The sequence below is a fragment of the Bos indicus genome, chromosome 23 (genome assembly GCF_029378745.1).
Source record: "Bos indicus isolate NIAB-ARS_2022 breed Sahiwal x Tharparkar chromosome 23, NIAB-ARS_B.indTharparkar_mat_pri_1.0, whole genome shotgun sequence".
Classification (NCBI taxonomy): Eukaryota; Metazoa; Chordata; class Mammalia; order Artiodactyla; family Bovidae; genus Bos; species Bos indicus.
Genome location: NC_091782.1, coordinates 29,770,453 through 29,783,702, shown reverse-complemented (window position 1 = coordinate 29,783,702; position 13,250 = coordinate 29,770,453). Strand labels below are relative to the sequence as shown.

Here is a 13,250-nt window from a genome sequence, read left to right as displayed (position 1 = left end):
ATAAAGGAAAACATAAATACCTCAAAGGGATCTTAGGAGTGTGTGTAAGGTATTTCTTCCATCTCCATGGCTTTCTTTGTGCTGACAGTTCCCACTGTTGACAATCTAGTTCTGACGTTGCCTCTGAAATCTAGACTCACATATATTGATAGAATTGCCAAGTGACATTTCTTGGCAAGACTGAAATGTTATCCAAGACTTCGATATCTGGCCAATAGATTTAAATCCAAAATTGAACTTCTGGTTCTCCCATCCCATCAGAATCCTGCTTCTGTCTCAGTCTCCCCATCTTCCACCCCCCTCATCATCAATCCATCATCTGGGCCTGTCAATTCTACCCCTGAAATGTATCTCAGTATGTCCCAAATTTGTCTACTTCTGTCCCATCTTCAGGGCAGCCACTGTCTTCTCCCCAGGATTACTGCAGTTGTCTCCTACCTGGTGTCCCTGCTTGCAGTCTTACTCCCCACAGTCCAGTCTAAACACAGGAGCCACAGTGATCTTTTAAAAACGTGAATCCAATCACTTTTACCTCACACCTCCTTCTCTCCTATACATGGACACACCCTGACACCCTCCAAAGGTCCCCCTGGTTGACAACAGTTCAGATGCTTTACCTGTCTTTGCAGGGCCCTGCATGCTCTGGTCCGTGCCGTGCCCCTGTTCTCTGAGCTTATCCATCTCCCACTCTCTCTGATCCAGCCTCACTGGCTTCCCTTCCGTTCCTCAGTGCCCCCAGCTCATTTCCATCTTCCGGCCTTTGCAGTAGCTGTTCCCTTTGCCTGGACTGCTTCTCCCCGCAAACCTTCACTCAGCCACTCCTGTCATTTAGGTCTCAGCTTAAAATGCCATTTACTCGGAAAGGACTTTTCTGACCACAGTGTCTAAAGTAGATCCCTGCCGCTCTTAGCACACGTCCCTATCTTATTTCCTCATAGCACTACTTACTGCTTTCTTCTTCAGTGTATTTCTTTCTGCCTTGCCTCACTAGAAGGAAAGCTTCCCGATGGCAGGTGCATTGTCTGACCTGTTTATATCCTTACTGCCTGGAATAGTGCCCAGCACGCAGTAAGCTCCCAATCAGTAGGTGTCCAGTATGCTACTGGGAAGAGCAGAGAAACAGCTCCAGAAAGAGTGAAGAGATTGGGCTAAACCAGCAATGTCACTGTCTGGTGGTCAAAGTCAAGTCCAATGCTTTAAGTTCCCAAAAAAGACTCGTTAAATGGAAGGATGAGTTAATAATGGGGAAAAGCAGGATAAAGCTCAACTTCACATTTGTAGCTCAGATTGAACTTACATTTCAAGTCAGGTTTAACTATAGGGTTAGGAATGGAGATGGGTTAATTCCAAGATGAGCTCTAGAAACAGTGCTGGGTTAGTTTAGTGCATAAGTTTATTTAGGGGGTTCATTATTGAAATGTGTTTAGATTTGAGGTTAGGGTTGATTTTGAGTTGCGATTTGGGTTGAGGTTAAGTATGGGTTAGGATCAAAGTTGACATTAAATCCCAGGTTAGGTTTTGAGGCTAAGTTCAGGTTTGAGGCTGGTATCATTTCAACCTCATTTGGAGGGCTCAGCAATTTCACTAGTTTTCTCCACAGAGACCACTGTAGAAACTGTACTTCCTTGGGTTTGGAGCACAAGACTCTAGTCATCACCCCTCCCACTCAGGGAAAGCCCCAAACCAACTGCTGGCCTCCTCAAGAAAGAAACTGAATTTCACACAACCTCCGAAACTAAGATTGAAACCAAGATTGGTCCATCTCGAGGAGCGTCCCTCAGCGCATCGCAAACGCCTGTGACACAGACCAGCTCTCCTCTTTCCTTCCTCCCTCTCATGTCTCCCTCTCTCTCCTCCTTGCCTTCCCCTTTCGCCCTTCCATGTCCCAATTTTCCTCTCTGACCAAAGCTTCTCCACTTCTGTTTTTCATCATTAATTGCAATGTCATTTTACACTTTATTAGTAATATAGCTGAGGTCTCCAAGTCCATCAGCTCCTACCATTGGAGAGGCAGAAAAAGACAGCAGGAAAGAAAAGGGACTCCAGAGAAAGAGGGGCCCAGAGCAAAGGGAAGGAACAGGGACCAAGAGGGAGGCCAGCAGGGACACAGGACACAGGTTAAAAGAAAGAATATGATGCCAATAGAGGCCAAGATGCTTCAAAAGGGGCACCTGTGGCTGCCCTTCTTCCACCATCACACCTGGTAAGCCACCAAGACCTGTTGATTTTTGCCTAGAAACTCTCTCCTTTCCATTTTCCTGCTACTGCCTCAGTTTATATGCTGCAGGCTCTTGTCACCTCCTTGCTGAGTTGTTGCAAAACCTTCCCAACTGGTCTCACGTCTGGAGGGGTGGTTTCCCCTCCAGACCCCAGCTCCCATACCTCAATTCATTCTTCCTGTAGCTTCCAGACTCGTGTTTTAAATCTACCAATCTGGGTGGGTCCCTCTCTCACTTAAAAAATTTGGTGGTTTCCCCTCAGAATGAAATCTCTTAGAATGAAATCTTTTCATGGCTCTAAACCCCTCAGGATGTGTTCTCAGCTTGCCTCCCAAGCCTCGTCTCTGTCCCTTCTATCTGTGTTCACTTGCACATGTTAGCACACTTCGTACTCTCTTTTACCTCCAGTCTTTGCACCTTCTGTTCCCTCTATCAAGAATGTCCTTCATCATCTTCTTTACCTCTTGATGCCTGGATCACCTCTCCCCCAGGTCAAGTTTGATGGCTTTACTGTGGGCTGCAAGAATCCCAGGACAGGAGAGCCTGTCTGTGGGCTGAGAGCTTTACTGTGGGCTGCCATCTATGGGGTCTCATAGAGTCGGATACGACTGAAGTGACTTAGCAACAGCAGCAGCCATAAGCGCTCTGTCAGAAAAACTTACCACACTTTATTGTGATTATAACTAACCTGTGTCCCACACTGGTCTTTGAGCTCCCAGAGGTTCGGAGACTGTCTTCCACACATGTTTCCTCAAATGCCTTGTGCAGATGCTTGATAAATGTTTGTGGAATAGAGAGAAAGCTGAAGAGATGGAATGAGGGAATTCCCTGGCAGTCCAGTGGTTAAGACTCTGCACTTTCACTCCCATGGCCCAGATTAAATCCCTGGTCACGCATGGAATTAAGATCTGCAAGCCACGAGGCATACCCCCCACACACACAAAAAAAGAGAATGAAGTGATGAGACTAGGAAGGCACGAAAGGCAAAGTTGCAGGGCCTCAAGTAGGGGGATAAAAACAGGAGAACTAGCTCATACACACCCTGAATGTGACTTACTGCCACAGGACACCAAGACCCCTCAGGGACTTTCTGCCAGTGCAACAGAGGGAGGGCTTGAATTTCCATTACCACCGTCCTCAGCCCCAGCCCCTCCAAAACCTTCCACATGAAAGCATTACAAGTCATAAGAGGAGTAATAATATTTGAGGTGGCCAATTGTTTTCTCAGTCTTATGAAATGTGATTAAAATCATCTTAAGAAACGTTGAAACGTTGCTGTTTTTTTTTTTTTTTTTTACCTGCAACCTACAAGCTAAGCGAAAACTCACTCGTGTTCAAGAATATTCATATCATCATTTTTCATACTAGCCCCAAACTAGAAACAAACCGAATGCCCATCAACAGAAAAATGGATAGAGTATATTCACACAGCATCACATCGCAATGAAATAAGAATTGCTTGTGTAGATGAATTTCACAAACAACACAAGAGAAAGAAGCCAAACACAGATGAGTTGTCTGTGTGATTTATTTATATGAATTCCAAAAGTAGGAAGAACTGGGATTTCCCAGGTGATCCAGTGGCTAGGACTCCAAGATCCCAATTCACCGTGACTGACTTCAATTCCTGGTCAGGCAGCTGGATCCCACATGCCACAACGAAAGGTTCCATGTGCTTTAACTGGGACCCATCACAGCTAAATAAATAGATAATGGAAGATTTGGGAGAATGGCATTGAAACATGTATAATATCATGTATGAAACGAGTCACCAGTCCAGGTTCGATGCACGATACTGGATGCTTGGGGCTGGTGCACTGGGACAACCCAGAGGGATGGTATGGGGAGGGAGGAGGGAGGGGAGTGCAGGATGGGGAACAAATGTATACCTGTGGCGGATTCATTTCGATATTTGGCAAAACTAATACAATATTGTAAAGTTTAAAAATAAAATTTAAAAAAAAATAGGAAGAACTAATCTGTAGTTGTAGAGGTCAAAAAGTTGGTTGGTTATCTTTGGGAGGTTTGAACTGAGAGAGGGCATGAGAGAACCTTCTGGGGAAGGTTCTAAAAATATGTTGAACTGGATGGTGGCTGCATGGCTCTAAACAGATGAAAAATTTCATCAAGCTGTCTACTTAGGAGAAGTGCACCTCACTGTACCTGAGTTCCAGATCGACAGAAATGGGAAATCCTTAATGATTTTACAACAGTGTACTAGGGCTTCCCTGGTGGCTCAGTGACAGAGAATCCACCTGACAACACAGGAGACACAGGTTTGATTCCTGGTCCAGGAGAATCCCACATGCCATGGAGCAACTAAGCCCAAGCACTACAACTACTGAGCCTGTGCTCTAGAGCCTGGGAGCTACAACTAGTGAAGCCCATGCACCCTATAGCCGGTGCTTCGCAACAGAGAAGCCACTGCAGTGAGAAGCCCGCACCCTGCAACTAGAGAATAGCTCCCGTTCACTGCAACCAGAGAAAAGTCCATACAGCAACAAAGACTCAGCGCAGCCATAATGAAAGGAAGGAAGGAAGGAAGAAAATTATAAAAACAAAACAATGTATTGGCTTTACAAACGCAGCTTCAAGACAGGTCATTTTGCTATCTCCACCCCATTCTAGAACACCACCCTTGAGCTCCACCTGTGTGGAATTCTGAAGCCTGCAGTGTAGAGAACTTAGGCAGTTACCACATTCCTTGATGCTGGAATGTGTTTGTTTGGGGTTATATAAATCTGATCTTCCGAGTCCACCTAAGGTTGGGATGAGGTGGAGGGAGTCCTTCAGTAAGATGAGACCTCATCATACGTGAGTTCAGAGCCTCATCCCTCAGTGGGATTTTCCAAACCAAGACACTTCTAAGAGCAGAACGGAGCTCCATGAATGTTTCCACCAGGACAACAGGCATAAACCAGGATGTCCCAGGCAGGAGGGTGTATAATGCAACTTCTTGATATGAAACCCACCAGATGACCTGGAAAATACACAGACTGGGACAAGTTGACAAGTCTTTTGGGACAAAGACATGGGGTATGAGAGGAGGAAACATGCACACAGAGAAGGCTGTAATCAGTCAAGGGTGCAGAGGTGTTACACAAAATCACTCTTCAGGGAACCGGGCCTCCAGCCCACGCCCTAGCAGCTCCCCTTCTCCTCCTCTGAATTTACTGTCCCTTCTCTAGAACTCCTAAGCCTGACCCCGCTCCCTGGCCCTCCCAGCCCACGGTTCCCCTGACCCCACTCCCTTTCCCAGAACTCAGTCGTCTGAGCCCCCAGCCTGCGGTTCTGTCCTAGGCCTCAGCCTTTCCTGCCTTCGACTGAAACAGCAGCATCTTCTAAGCCCTGGGGGCTTCCCCAGGCCCCAGCCCCGGCCTAGAACCCGCCCGCCGCCTGCCACGCTGCCACTGCCGCTTCCTCTATAAAGGGACCCAGGCGTCCGGGCCAAGGGGCCCCCGCACAGCAGGTGAGACTCTCCCAGCCCATCTCCTCGGGCTGCCGGGGCGGTGGACTCCTTCCCCGGGGGCGTTCAGTCCCTCCTCTCACACCCCAGCCCCTCCTGCACCTCCAGCCAGGGCCAGGGCCTTGGTGGGGCTGGTTTTGGTTGGTTCCCCTCTCTCTGACTCCATCTGTCAGTCTCTTTCTCTCTGTCTGTGTCTAACGTTCTGAGCCCTTTCTGTTCCCCTCCTATCTGTCTCTGTCTCTCTCCCTCTGCTCACCTCGGGGTTTCCCTGATTGCATCTTGTCCCCCTTCTCTGTCTGTCACGCCGTGTGTCTCTCGGGGTGGTTGTCTCCACCGGCAGGAGGCCCGTCTTCCTCATCGCGCCCCGCCCCACTCACTGTCTCTCTCCCCGCAGGTTCTCCCCATGACACCACCTGGACGTCTCTACCTCCTGAGGGTGTGCAGCACCCCACCCCTCCTCCTCCTGGGGCTGCTGCTGGCCCTGCCGCTGGAGGCCCAGGTGAGGCAGCAGGACCAAGAGGGGCCGTGGGGGGCGGCCCAGCCCAATCCTGGGCCTTAAAGCCTGTCTGACTCTCTTCTCCCCTAGGGGCTCCGTGGCATTGGCCTCACACCCTCAGCTGCACAGCCTGCCCATCAGCAACTCCCGACGCCCTTCACCCGTGGCACCCTCAAACCCGCCGCTCACCTTGTTGGTAAACATCCACCCGCCCTCCCGACAAGTAGCCCCCAGCCCTCCTCCTGCCCCTTTCAGAGACCCAATATCCACCCCCCACCAGCTCACCCCACTCCCACTCCCTCTGTCCTCCCAGCCATCCCCAGGAACTCAGTCCAGCACCTGTTGCCTTGGGGACTGAGACCACTGACCCCCAAGTCCTTAAGCATCATCCCCTCTGGCTCTTCCCAGGAGACCCCAGCACCCAGGACTCGCTGCGCTGGAGGGCAAACACGGACCGCGCCTTCCTCCGCCACGGCTTCTCTCTGAGCAACAATTCCCTCCTGGTCCCCACCAGTGGCCTGTACTTCGTCTACTCCCAAGTGGTCTTCTCCGGGAGAGGCTGCTTCCCCAGGGCCACCCCCACCCCTCTCTACCTGGCTCATGAGGTCCAGCTGTTTTCCCCCCAGTACCCCTTCCACGTGCCTCTCCTCAGCGCTCAGAAGTCCGTGTGCCCAGGGCCACAGGGGCCGTGGGTGCGCTCAGTGTACCAGGGGGCTGTATTCCTGCTCACCCGGGGAGACCAGCTATCCACTCACACAGATGGCATCTCCCACCTGCTCCTCAGCCCCAGTAGTGTCTTCTTTGGAGCCTTCGCTCTGTAGAAACATCCAGAAAGAAACAAATAGGCTTCAAGGCCTTCTCCCCATTTTGCCTCCATTCTGACCAATTCAGGGGTCACCACACCTCTCCTTTGACTATTCCAACAGTCTTGAGTCTTCCCCCCGCCCGGTTCTCAGCACCTGGAGCTTCCAAAGAAGGAATTCTAGGCACACCAGGGGACCAGACCTTCCTGGACCACCCCAGATGCTCAGCTGAGGACTTCAAGCCTGCCTCGAAATGCCCACCCAGATCCCTTCCTCGGCCCTGCCCATCTAGGGGGCCTCGTCCTGGACATGGAGAGGGGAGCTGACACATGAGGGAGCTTGGGTGGATGACTAAAGGCAGGGAGGGGGGCTTATTTATGAAGGGAAAACAATTAAATTATTTATTTATGGAGCATGGAGAGAAGGGAATAATAGCGAGACATCAGAAGAAAGAGCTAATACACCCAAGAGATGACGAGTGAGAGGGCTTAGGCACAAGGATGACCCAGTGGGAGAGAGAAAGCGAGGCTCTGAGGGACCAAGGGGTTCTGGAAGGAAGTGAAAAGCTGTTAAGAGCCAGCCGCCGCTTAACTAGACACCCCTCAAGGAGATGTCTGACCCTCAATGAAGCCAAATAAACTTTTGTCTGAAATTCTGTCTGCCTGTATGTCTGTTGGGGAGGGGAGAATTCCCCAGATGTCTCTGAGGAATGGAGGAAAGACAGGAATCAGAGAGGCCTGAGGGGCTCTGGGGAAACACGGTGGGCTCGCAGGGTGGTGCAGCCAGCTCGCTGCAAGGGAACCAGAGGATAAGCTGAGAAGACAGAGGCAGGTCCAAGGTCTGGAGAAGTGGGGGTCAGGGGCCCCCTGAGGAATGGGGGTTACAGGAGGCTCCTAAGGAGCACTGACAACACTAAAGAGTGTTCAGGATGATGGGGGAGGATCATGGGGCCCCCCTGGAAGACATGGCCATGCCAGGGCCCCGAGAAATGGGACAACCTCCAAGGCTGGGGACTAGAGAACACCAGAGGCATTTCAGGAGACCTGGTCACACACACAGGAGCTCTCAAGGGCAGTGCTGTCTCCAGGAAACTGGAGGGAGAAGGGATTCTTTGGGGATACATGGCCATACACAGGAACTCTGAAGGGGGGGTCTCCGTGCAAAAGTTGGGGAGTCACATTCCCTTGGAAACCAAGACTGAAACCAGCCTCAGAGTTTCAGCGAGTTCCTGGTCAGAGTGAAAGGAGAAGCCCTGCTGTGCTGGAGTTCGTGAATTCCCAGCGTTACTTTCAGCCCCTGGGGCTGTCCCAGGCTTGGACCTGCCATCCGCCCCCAGTTCTTGCAGAGCCTCAAGCTTCCCTTTCTCCAGCTCCTCTCACTCCCCAGGGTCCCAAACACACATCTCAGGACCCAGCACAGCTTCCTCTGAGTTTTCTCTCCATGAAGGACTCAGCTTTATAAAGCCCCTCCCATTTCTAATTCTACCCCTACATGAGTCCTGTCTGGAAATCAGAAGGAACAGACCACAGAACTCACTCCCACCCCTAAAGGAACAGAAACAGTGGGAGCTGAGGGGCAGAGGGGAAATGGGTCCAACCCTCAGGGTCCCATATTCACAGCAGTAACTGGCCTAGAGAAGCCCACTCAGAATCCGAGCGGGCGGAGTGTAGGAAGTATCCTTGATGCCTGGGTGTCCCCAACTTTCCAAACCCCCGCCCCCGCGATGGAGAAGAAACCGAGACAGAAGGTGTAGGGCCCGCTACCGCTTCCTCCAGATGAGCTCATGGGTTTCTCCACCAAGGAAGTTTTCCGCTGGTTGAATGAGAGCCTTTCCCCGCCCTCTTCTCACCCCACAGCATATAAATGCAGCTGTTTGCACACCCAGCCAACAGAAGCTCCCAGAGCGGGGACACCAGGGGACCAGCCAGGAGAGAGACAAGCAGCTGCAGAACCCCCTGGAGATAACCTCCCAGACAACACACCCCCGAGAGACAGCCAGGCAACTTGCTCTCTCTCACATACCCTGCCACAAGGCTCTCCTGTCTCCCGTCTGGACTTGAACCCTTCTGAAAAAGACACCATGAGCACCAAAAGCATGATCCGGGATGTGGAGCTGGCGGAGGAGGTGCTCTCCGAGAAAGCAGGGGGCCCCCAGGGCTCCAGAAGTTGCTTGTGCCTCAGCCTCTTCTCCTTCCTCCTGGTTGCAGGAGCCACCACGCTCTTCTGCCTGCTGCACTTCGGGGTAATCGGCCCCCAGAGGGAAGAGGTGAGTTTCTGGCCAGCCTTGGCTCATTCTCCCACCCAGAGAGAAATGAGAGAGAAAGAGGGTGAGAGATGGGGTGGAGAAAGAGGTGTGTTGATGGGGAAAGATGGGGAGGAAAATAGTGGAGAAAGATGGGGAGGCAGGAGGAGACATGGAGAGAGATGGGGGGAAAAGGGAGAAGGGTGGAGAAATAACACTTGGCACATGGGGGATGCCCTCTAAATATTTGTTGGACGAATGAGTAAGCAGAGATACAGACATAAAGAGAGATGTGTAGACAGATAAGGGGTGTGAGTAGAAAGATGGAGACTCAAAACAAGTGATCTGGATGAAGATGATGAGACAGAAAGAGATACAGACGATAGGAAAGAGAGATAAGGAAAGATGAAGCTAAGTGTGTCTGGCATGTGGAAGGAACTCAATGAAAGAGCTGTTAAATGGATGAATGAACAAAAAAAATGGATGAATGGAGAGAGAAGACAAGACCCATCAGGGCAGAGAGTACAAGCTAGAGAAGCAGCCAGCAGTTTCTCCTTCAGGGGTGACTTGCTCTAACACTCATCCTCCTTTTTCTCCCCAGCAGTCCCCAGGTGGCCCCTCCATCAACAGCCCTCTGGTTCAAACACTCAGTAAGTGTCTCCACAACCTCTCTTCTAATTCTGGACTTGGGGGGTGGGTGTGGGTGGGGTTTAGTCAAGGGATGGAAGCAGTAGGGGAAATTTAGGGTTTGGGATCGGGGGGAGAAGGAATGGAGGTTAAAGTATGGGATATTTTCTGGGAAGCTTACCTTTTCCTTTCCTCTTTTCTCCTCAGGGTCCTCTTCTCAAGCCTCAAGTAACAAGCCGGTAGCCCACGTTGTAGGTAAGAGTTCTGAGGATGTATCTGGGTCATGAAGAAGCAGAGAGACAGTGCAGGGTAGGATTAGGGGGCTGAATCCAGACTGAGGGCAGACAGAGACAGTGTGAGAAGAATTCATGAGCTCAAGGGGAGGGTGGTGGATACTTAGAACTTGAGGGGGATACTCAGAACCTCATGGCCAGATGGGATGTGGGAACACAGACAGAGGGGACAGGAACCGGATGTGGGGGGCGGGCAGAACACGAGGGCCAGGATGTGGAGAGTAGAACTGACAGGGTCGCACTGATCACCCCTCCCTGTTCTTCCCCCTCCCTCCAGCCGACATCAACTCTCCGGGGCAGCTCCGGTGGTGGGACTCGTATGCCAATGCCCTCATGGCCAACGGTGTGAAGCTGGAAGACAACCAGCTGGTGGTGCCTGCTGACGGGCTTTACCTCATCTACTCACAGGTCCTCTTCAGGGGCCAAGGCTGCCCTTCCACCCCCTTGTTCCTCACCCACACCATCAGCCGCATTGCAGTCTCCTACCAGACCAAGGTCAACATCCTGTCTGCCATCAAGAGCCCTTGCCACAGGGAGACCCCAGAGTGGGCTGAGGCCAAGCCCTGGTACGAACCCATCTACCAGGGAGGAGTCTTCCAGCTGGAGAAGGGAGATCGCCTCAGTGCTGAGATCAACCTGCCGGACTACCTGGACTATGCCGAGTCTGGGCAGGTCTACTTTGGGATCATCGCCCTGTGAGGGTGCAGGACATGCATCTTCTCCCACCTCAGTTACCTTATTATTTAATCCTTCAGGCCCTTCTCATCCCCTTCTGGTTTAGAAAGGGAATTATGGGCTCAGGGCTGGGCTCCAAGCATCCAACTTTAAACAACAGCTACATTTAGAAATTAGGGATGTAGGGAAGTGAGGCCTGGAAAACGGGCCACCAACCACCATCAAGGACTGGAACTGGAACTTCCAGAACTCCCTGGGGTCCACAAGCTTGGGTTCCCGGATGCAACCTGGGACACCCAGAATGTGAGGGCCAGGGCTCTTACCGGAACACTTCGCAACATTCCTTGAGAAGATCTCACCTAGAACTTGACATGCGTGGACTTCAACTCTCCCTTCCTGCCAATGTTTCCAGACTCCCCTGAGGTGGGAAGCCCAGCCCCAACCCCACTGGGCCAACTCCCTCTGTTTATGTTTGCACTTGTGATTATTTATTATTTATTTATTATTTATTTATTTACTAATGAATGTATTTATTCAGGAGGTCAAGGTGTCCTGGGAGACACAAACTAAGGGCTGCCTTGGCTCAGATGTGTTTTCTGTGAAAACGGAGCTGAACTGCAGGTTGCTCCCACCATGCCTCCTCGCCTTTGTGCCTCCTTTTGCTTATGTTTTTTAAAAAATATTTATCTGATCGAGTTGTCTAAATGATGCTGATTTGGTGACTGATTTGTCGCTACATCACTGAACCTCCGCTCCCCAGGGGAGTCATGCCTGTAACCGCCCTACTGGTCAGTGGCGAGAAATAAAGTGTCCTGAGAAAAGAAACATGCCTCTATCTGGAAATTAATTCTGCATGGGCCTCTTCTTGCGGGTGAAGTGAAGTGAAGTCGCTCAGTCGTGCCCGACACTTTGCGACCCCATGGACAGTAGCCTGCACCAAGCTCCTCCATCCATGGGATTTTCTAGGCAAGAGTACTGGAGTGGGTTGCCATTGCCTTCTCCAGGGAATCTTCCTGACCCAGGGATCGAACCCAGGTCTCCCGCCTTGTAGATAGACGCTTTACCGTCTGAGCCACCAGGGAAGTCCTCTTGGGGGTAAGAGGCTGCTAACCGAAGTTCTTCTCCACAGGGCTTAAGATCCCTGGACCTCACTCCTTGAACTTCTGGGGCTCAAGAGATCCTACCTAAGACAAAGCCCAGCTGAATATGCCCCTACCCAAAGAAAGGAACTTGAACTTAATTACCTCTCCCTTAGGACATGGGAATTTCCAACTCTGGGAATTCCTATCCAGGCGGGGCAAATCCTGCTCAGGTGAGATTTCCGGCTGTTGTGGCCTGAGAGAAAGAGCCGGGGAGCGGCCAAATTCTCAGGTACCTGAATCACAGCCAAGGGACTTTCAGACAGTTGGGCAACTGGGCTCTTGAAGCTCCTGCTCCCGGCCCTCCCTCTGCCAATCAGTCCTAACTGTGCAACTGAACTGGACCTCGGTCTACCAAAGGTTCAGTATCAGTCACCGAACCTCACCTATCAAAGAGAAGTAGGGACCCGCACCACACGTGGGGCCACATGAGAAACACAAACAAAAGCCCTAAATGCCACCGGAGCACCTCGCAGAGGGCTCTGTGCATTCTGGCTTTCTCCCTTTTTCCAGGCCCCAGTCTTCTACCCGCTTCCATCTCTCAGTGGATGGAAGTGAAGAGGAGGAAGAAGATTAAAAAACAAAGAAAGATCTTGGGGCGGGGCTTGGAAGTCCCAGGAGCGTTCTGGGGCTGAAGGAATTGGAATAGGTTTCTTGGTTTGGGGTCCATTTGTCCCTCACTAGCCAAGTGACTGACCCTTCAACTCTTAAAATTAAAAAAAAAAAAAAAAAAAAAACAAAGAAAGAAAAAAAACAAAGCAAAGAATAAGATGTAGGTGAAGGAGTGCCCTGCTCCCCCCATGCCAGCTTGGTCTCCCTGATTTTTGATGAGTGATGAGAAGGACATGAGGTGGGTGAAGTGGAAAGAGAAATGCATTCTGCCCCTCCAGGAAGCCTCTTCCGGACACAGAGTCAAAGACAAATATGGAGTCAGAAATAAAGACTGAGACTGGGACCCCTTGATGGGCTTTCCTTCTTGCTAGGGTTGCCAGGCAAGGGGAAAAACCATGTGGTGTGCCGCAGAGGTGGGGTGACCCACTGGGGTAACCTAGATAGAGCCTGGGCTCCTCCTCCATCTCCTCCAGCCCCAGGCTGAAAGTCAGTCATGGAGCGAGGGGGCTGCTGTTGCTCACCCTGAGGCCCCCACACTTGCCTACTCATGGAAAAGGGACCTGAAGTGTGAATGAGTGGTGAGGATGTGCCATCTCTCCCTGGACAGGGCCAGGTGGCATCAGTTCTTCCTCCCCCTCCTCTCCAGGTTTTCCCTGGTATCCTCAGGCACCACCCCCC

The 13,250-nt window shown here is 51.3% G+C and overlaps 2 protein-coding genes and 1 long non-coding RNA gene across 4 annotated transcripts; 2 read left to right on the top strand and 1 right to left on the bottom strand.

Moving 5' to 3' along the window:
* Positions 1 to 3,729: 3,729 nt before the first annotated feature.
* On the bottom strand, positions 3,730 to 6,039 carry LOC139178989 (uncharacterized). Its single transcript, XR_011563430.1, has 3 exons — positions 5,942 to 6,039; positions 5,192 to 5,234; positions 3,730 to 3,916 (listed from the first exon to the last, which is right to left on the bottom strand). It is a non-coding gene; the product is annotated as an uncharacterized lncRNA (long non-coding RNA).
* LTA (lymphotoxin alpha) lies at positions 5,660 to 7,636 on the top strand. The gene is made up of 4 exons (XM_019986358.2): positions 5,660 to 5,688; positions 6,080 to 6,184; positions 6,272 to 6,377; positions 6,590 to 7,636. The coding sequence occupies exons 2-4, from the start codon at positions 6,089 to 6,091 to the stop codon at positions 7,000 to 7,002; spliced, it is 615 nt and encodes a 204-aa protein (XP_019841917.1). The 5' UTR covers positions 5,660 to 5,688; positions 6,080 to 6,088; the 3' UTR covers positions 7,003 to 7,636.
* A 1,428-nt stretch (positions 7,637 to 9,064) lies between these two features.
* Positions 9,065 to 11,646, top strand: TNF (tumor necrosis factor). Of its 2 annotated transcripts, none has more exons than XM_070778213.1 (4): positions 9,065 to 9,250; positions 9,831 to 9,876; positions 10,061 to 10,108; positions 10,424 to 11,646. In XM_070778213.1, the coding sequence occupies exons 1-4, from the start codon at positions 9,065 to 9,067 to the stop codon at positions 10,843 to 10,845; spliced, it is 702 nt and encodes a 233-aa protein (XP_070634314.1). In that variant the 3' UTR covers positions 10,846 to 11,646. The 2 variants fall into 2 exon arrangements, with proteins under 2 accessions (XP_070634314.1, XP_019841916.2); XM_019986357.2 differs by having other exon boundaries at positions 9,828 to 9,876.
* Positions 11,647 to 13,250: the final 1,604 nt, after the last annotated feature.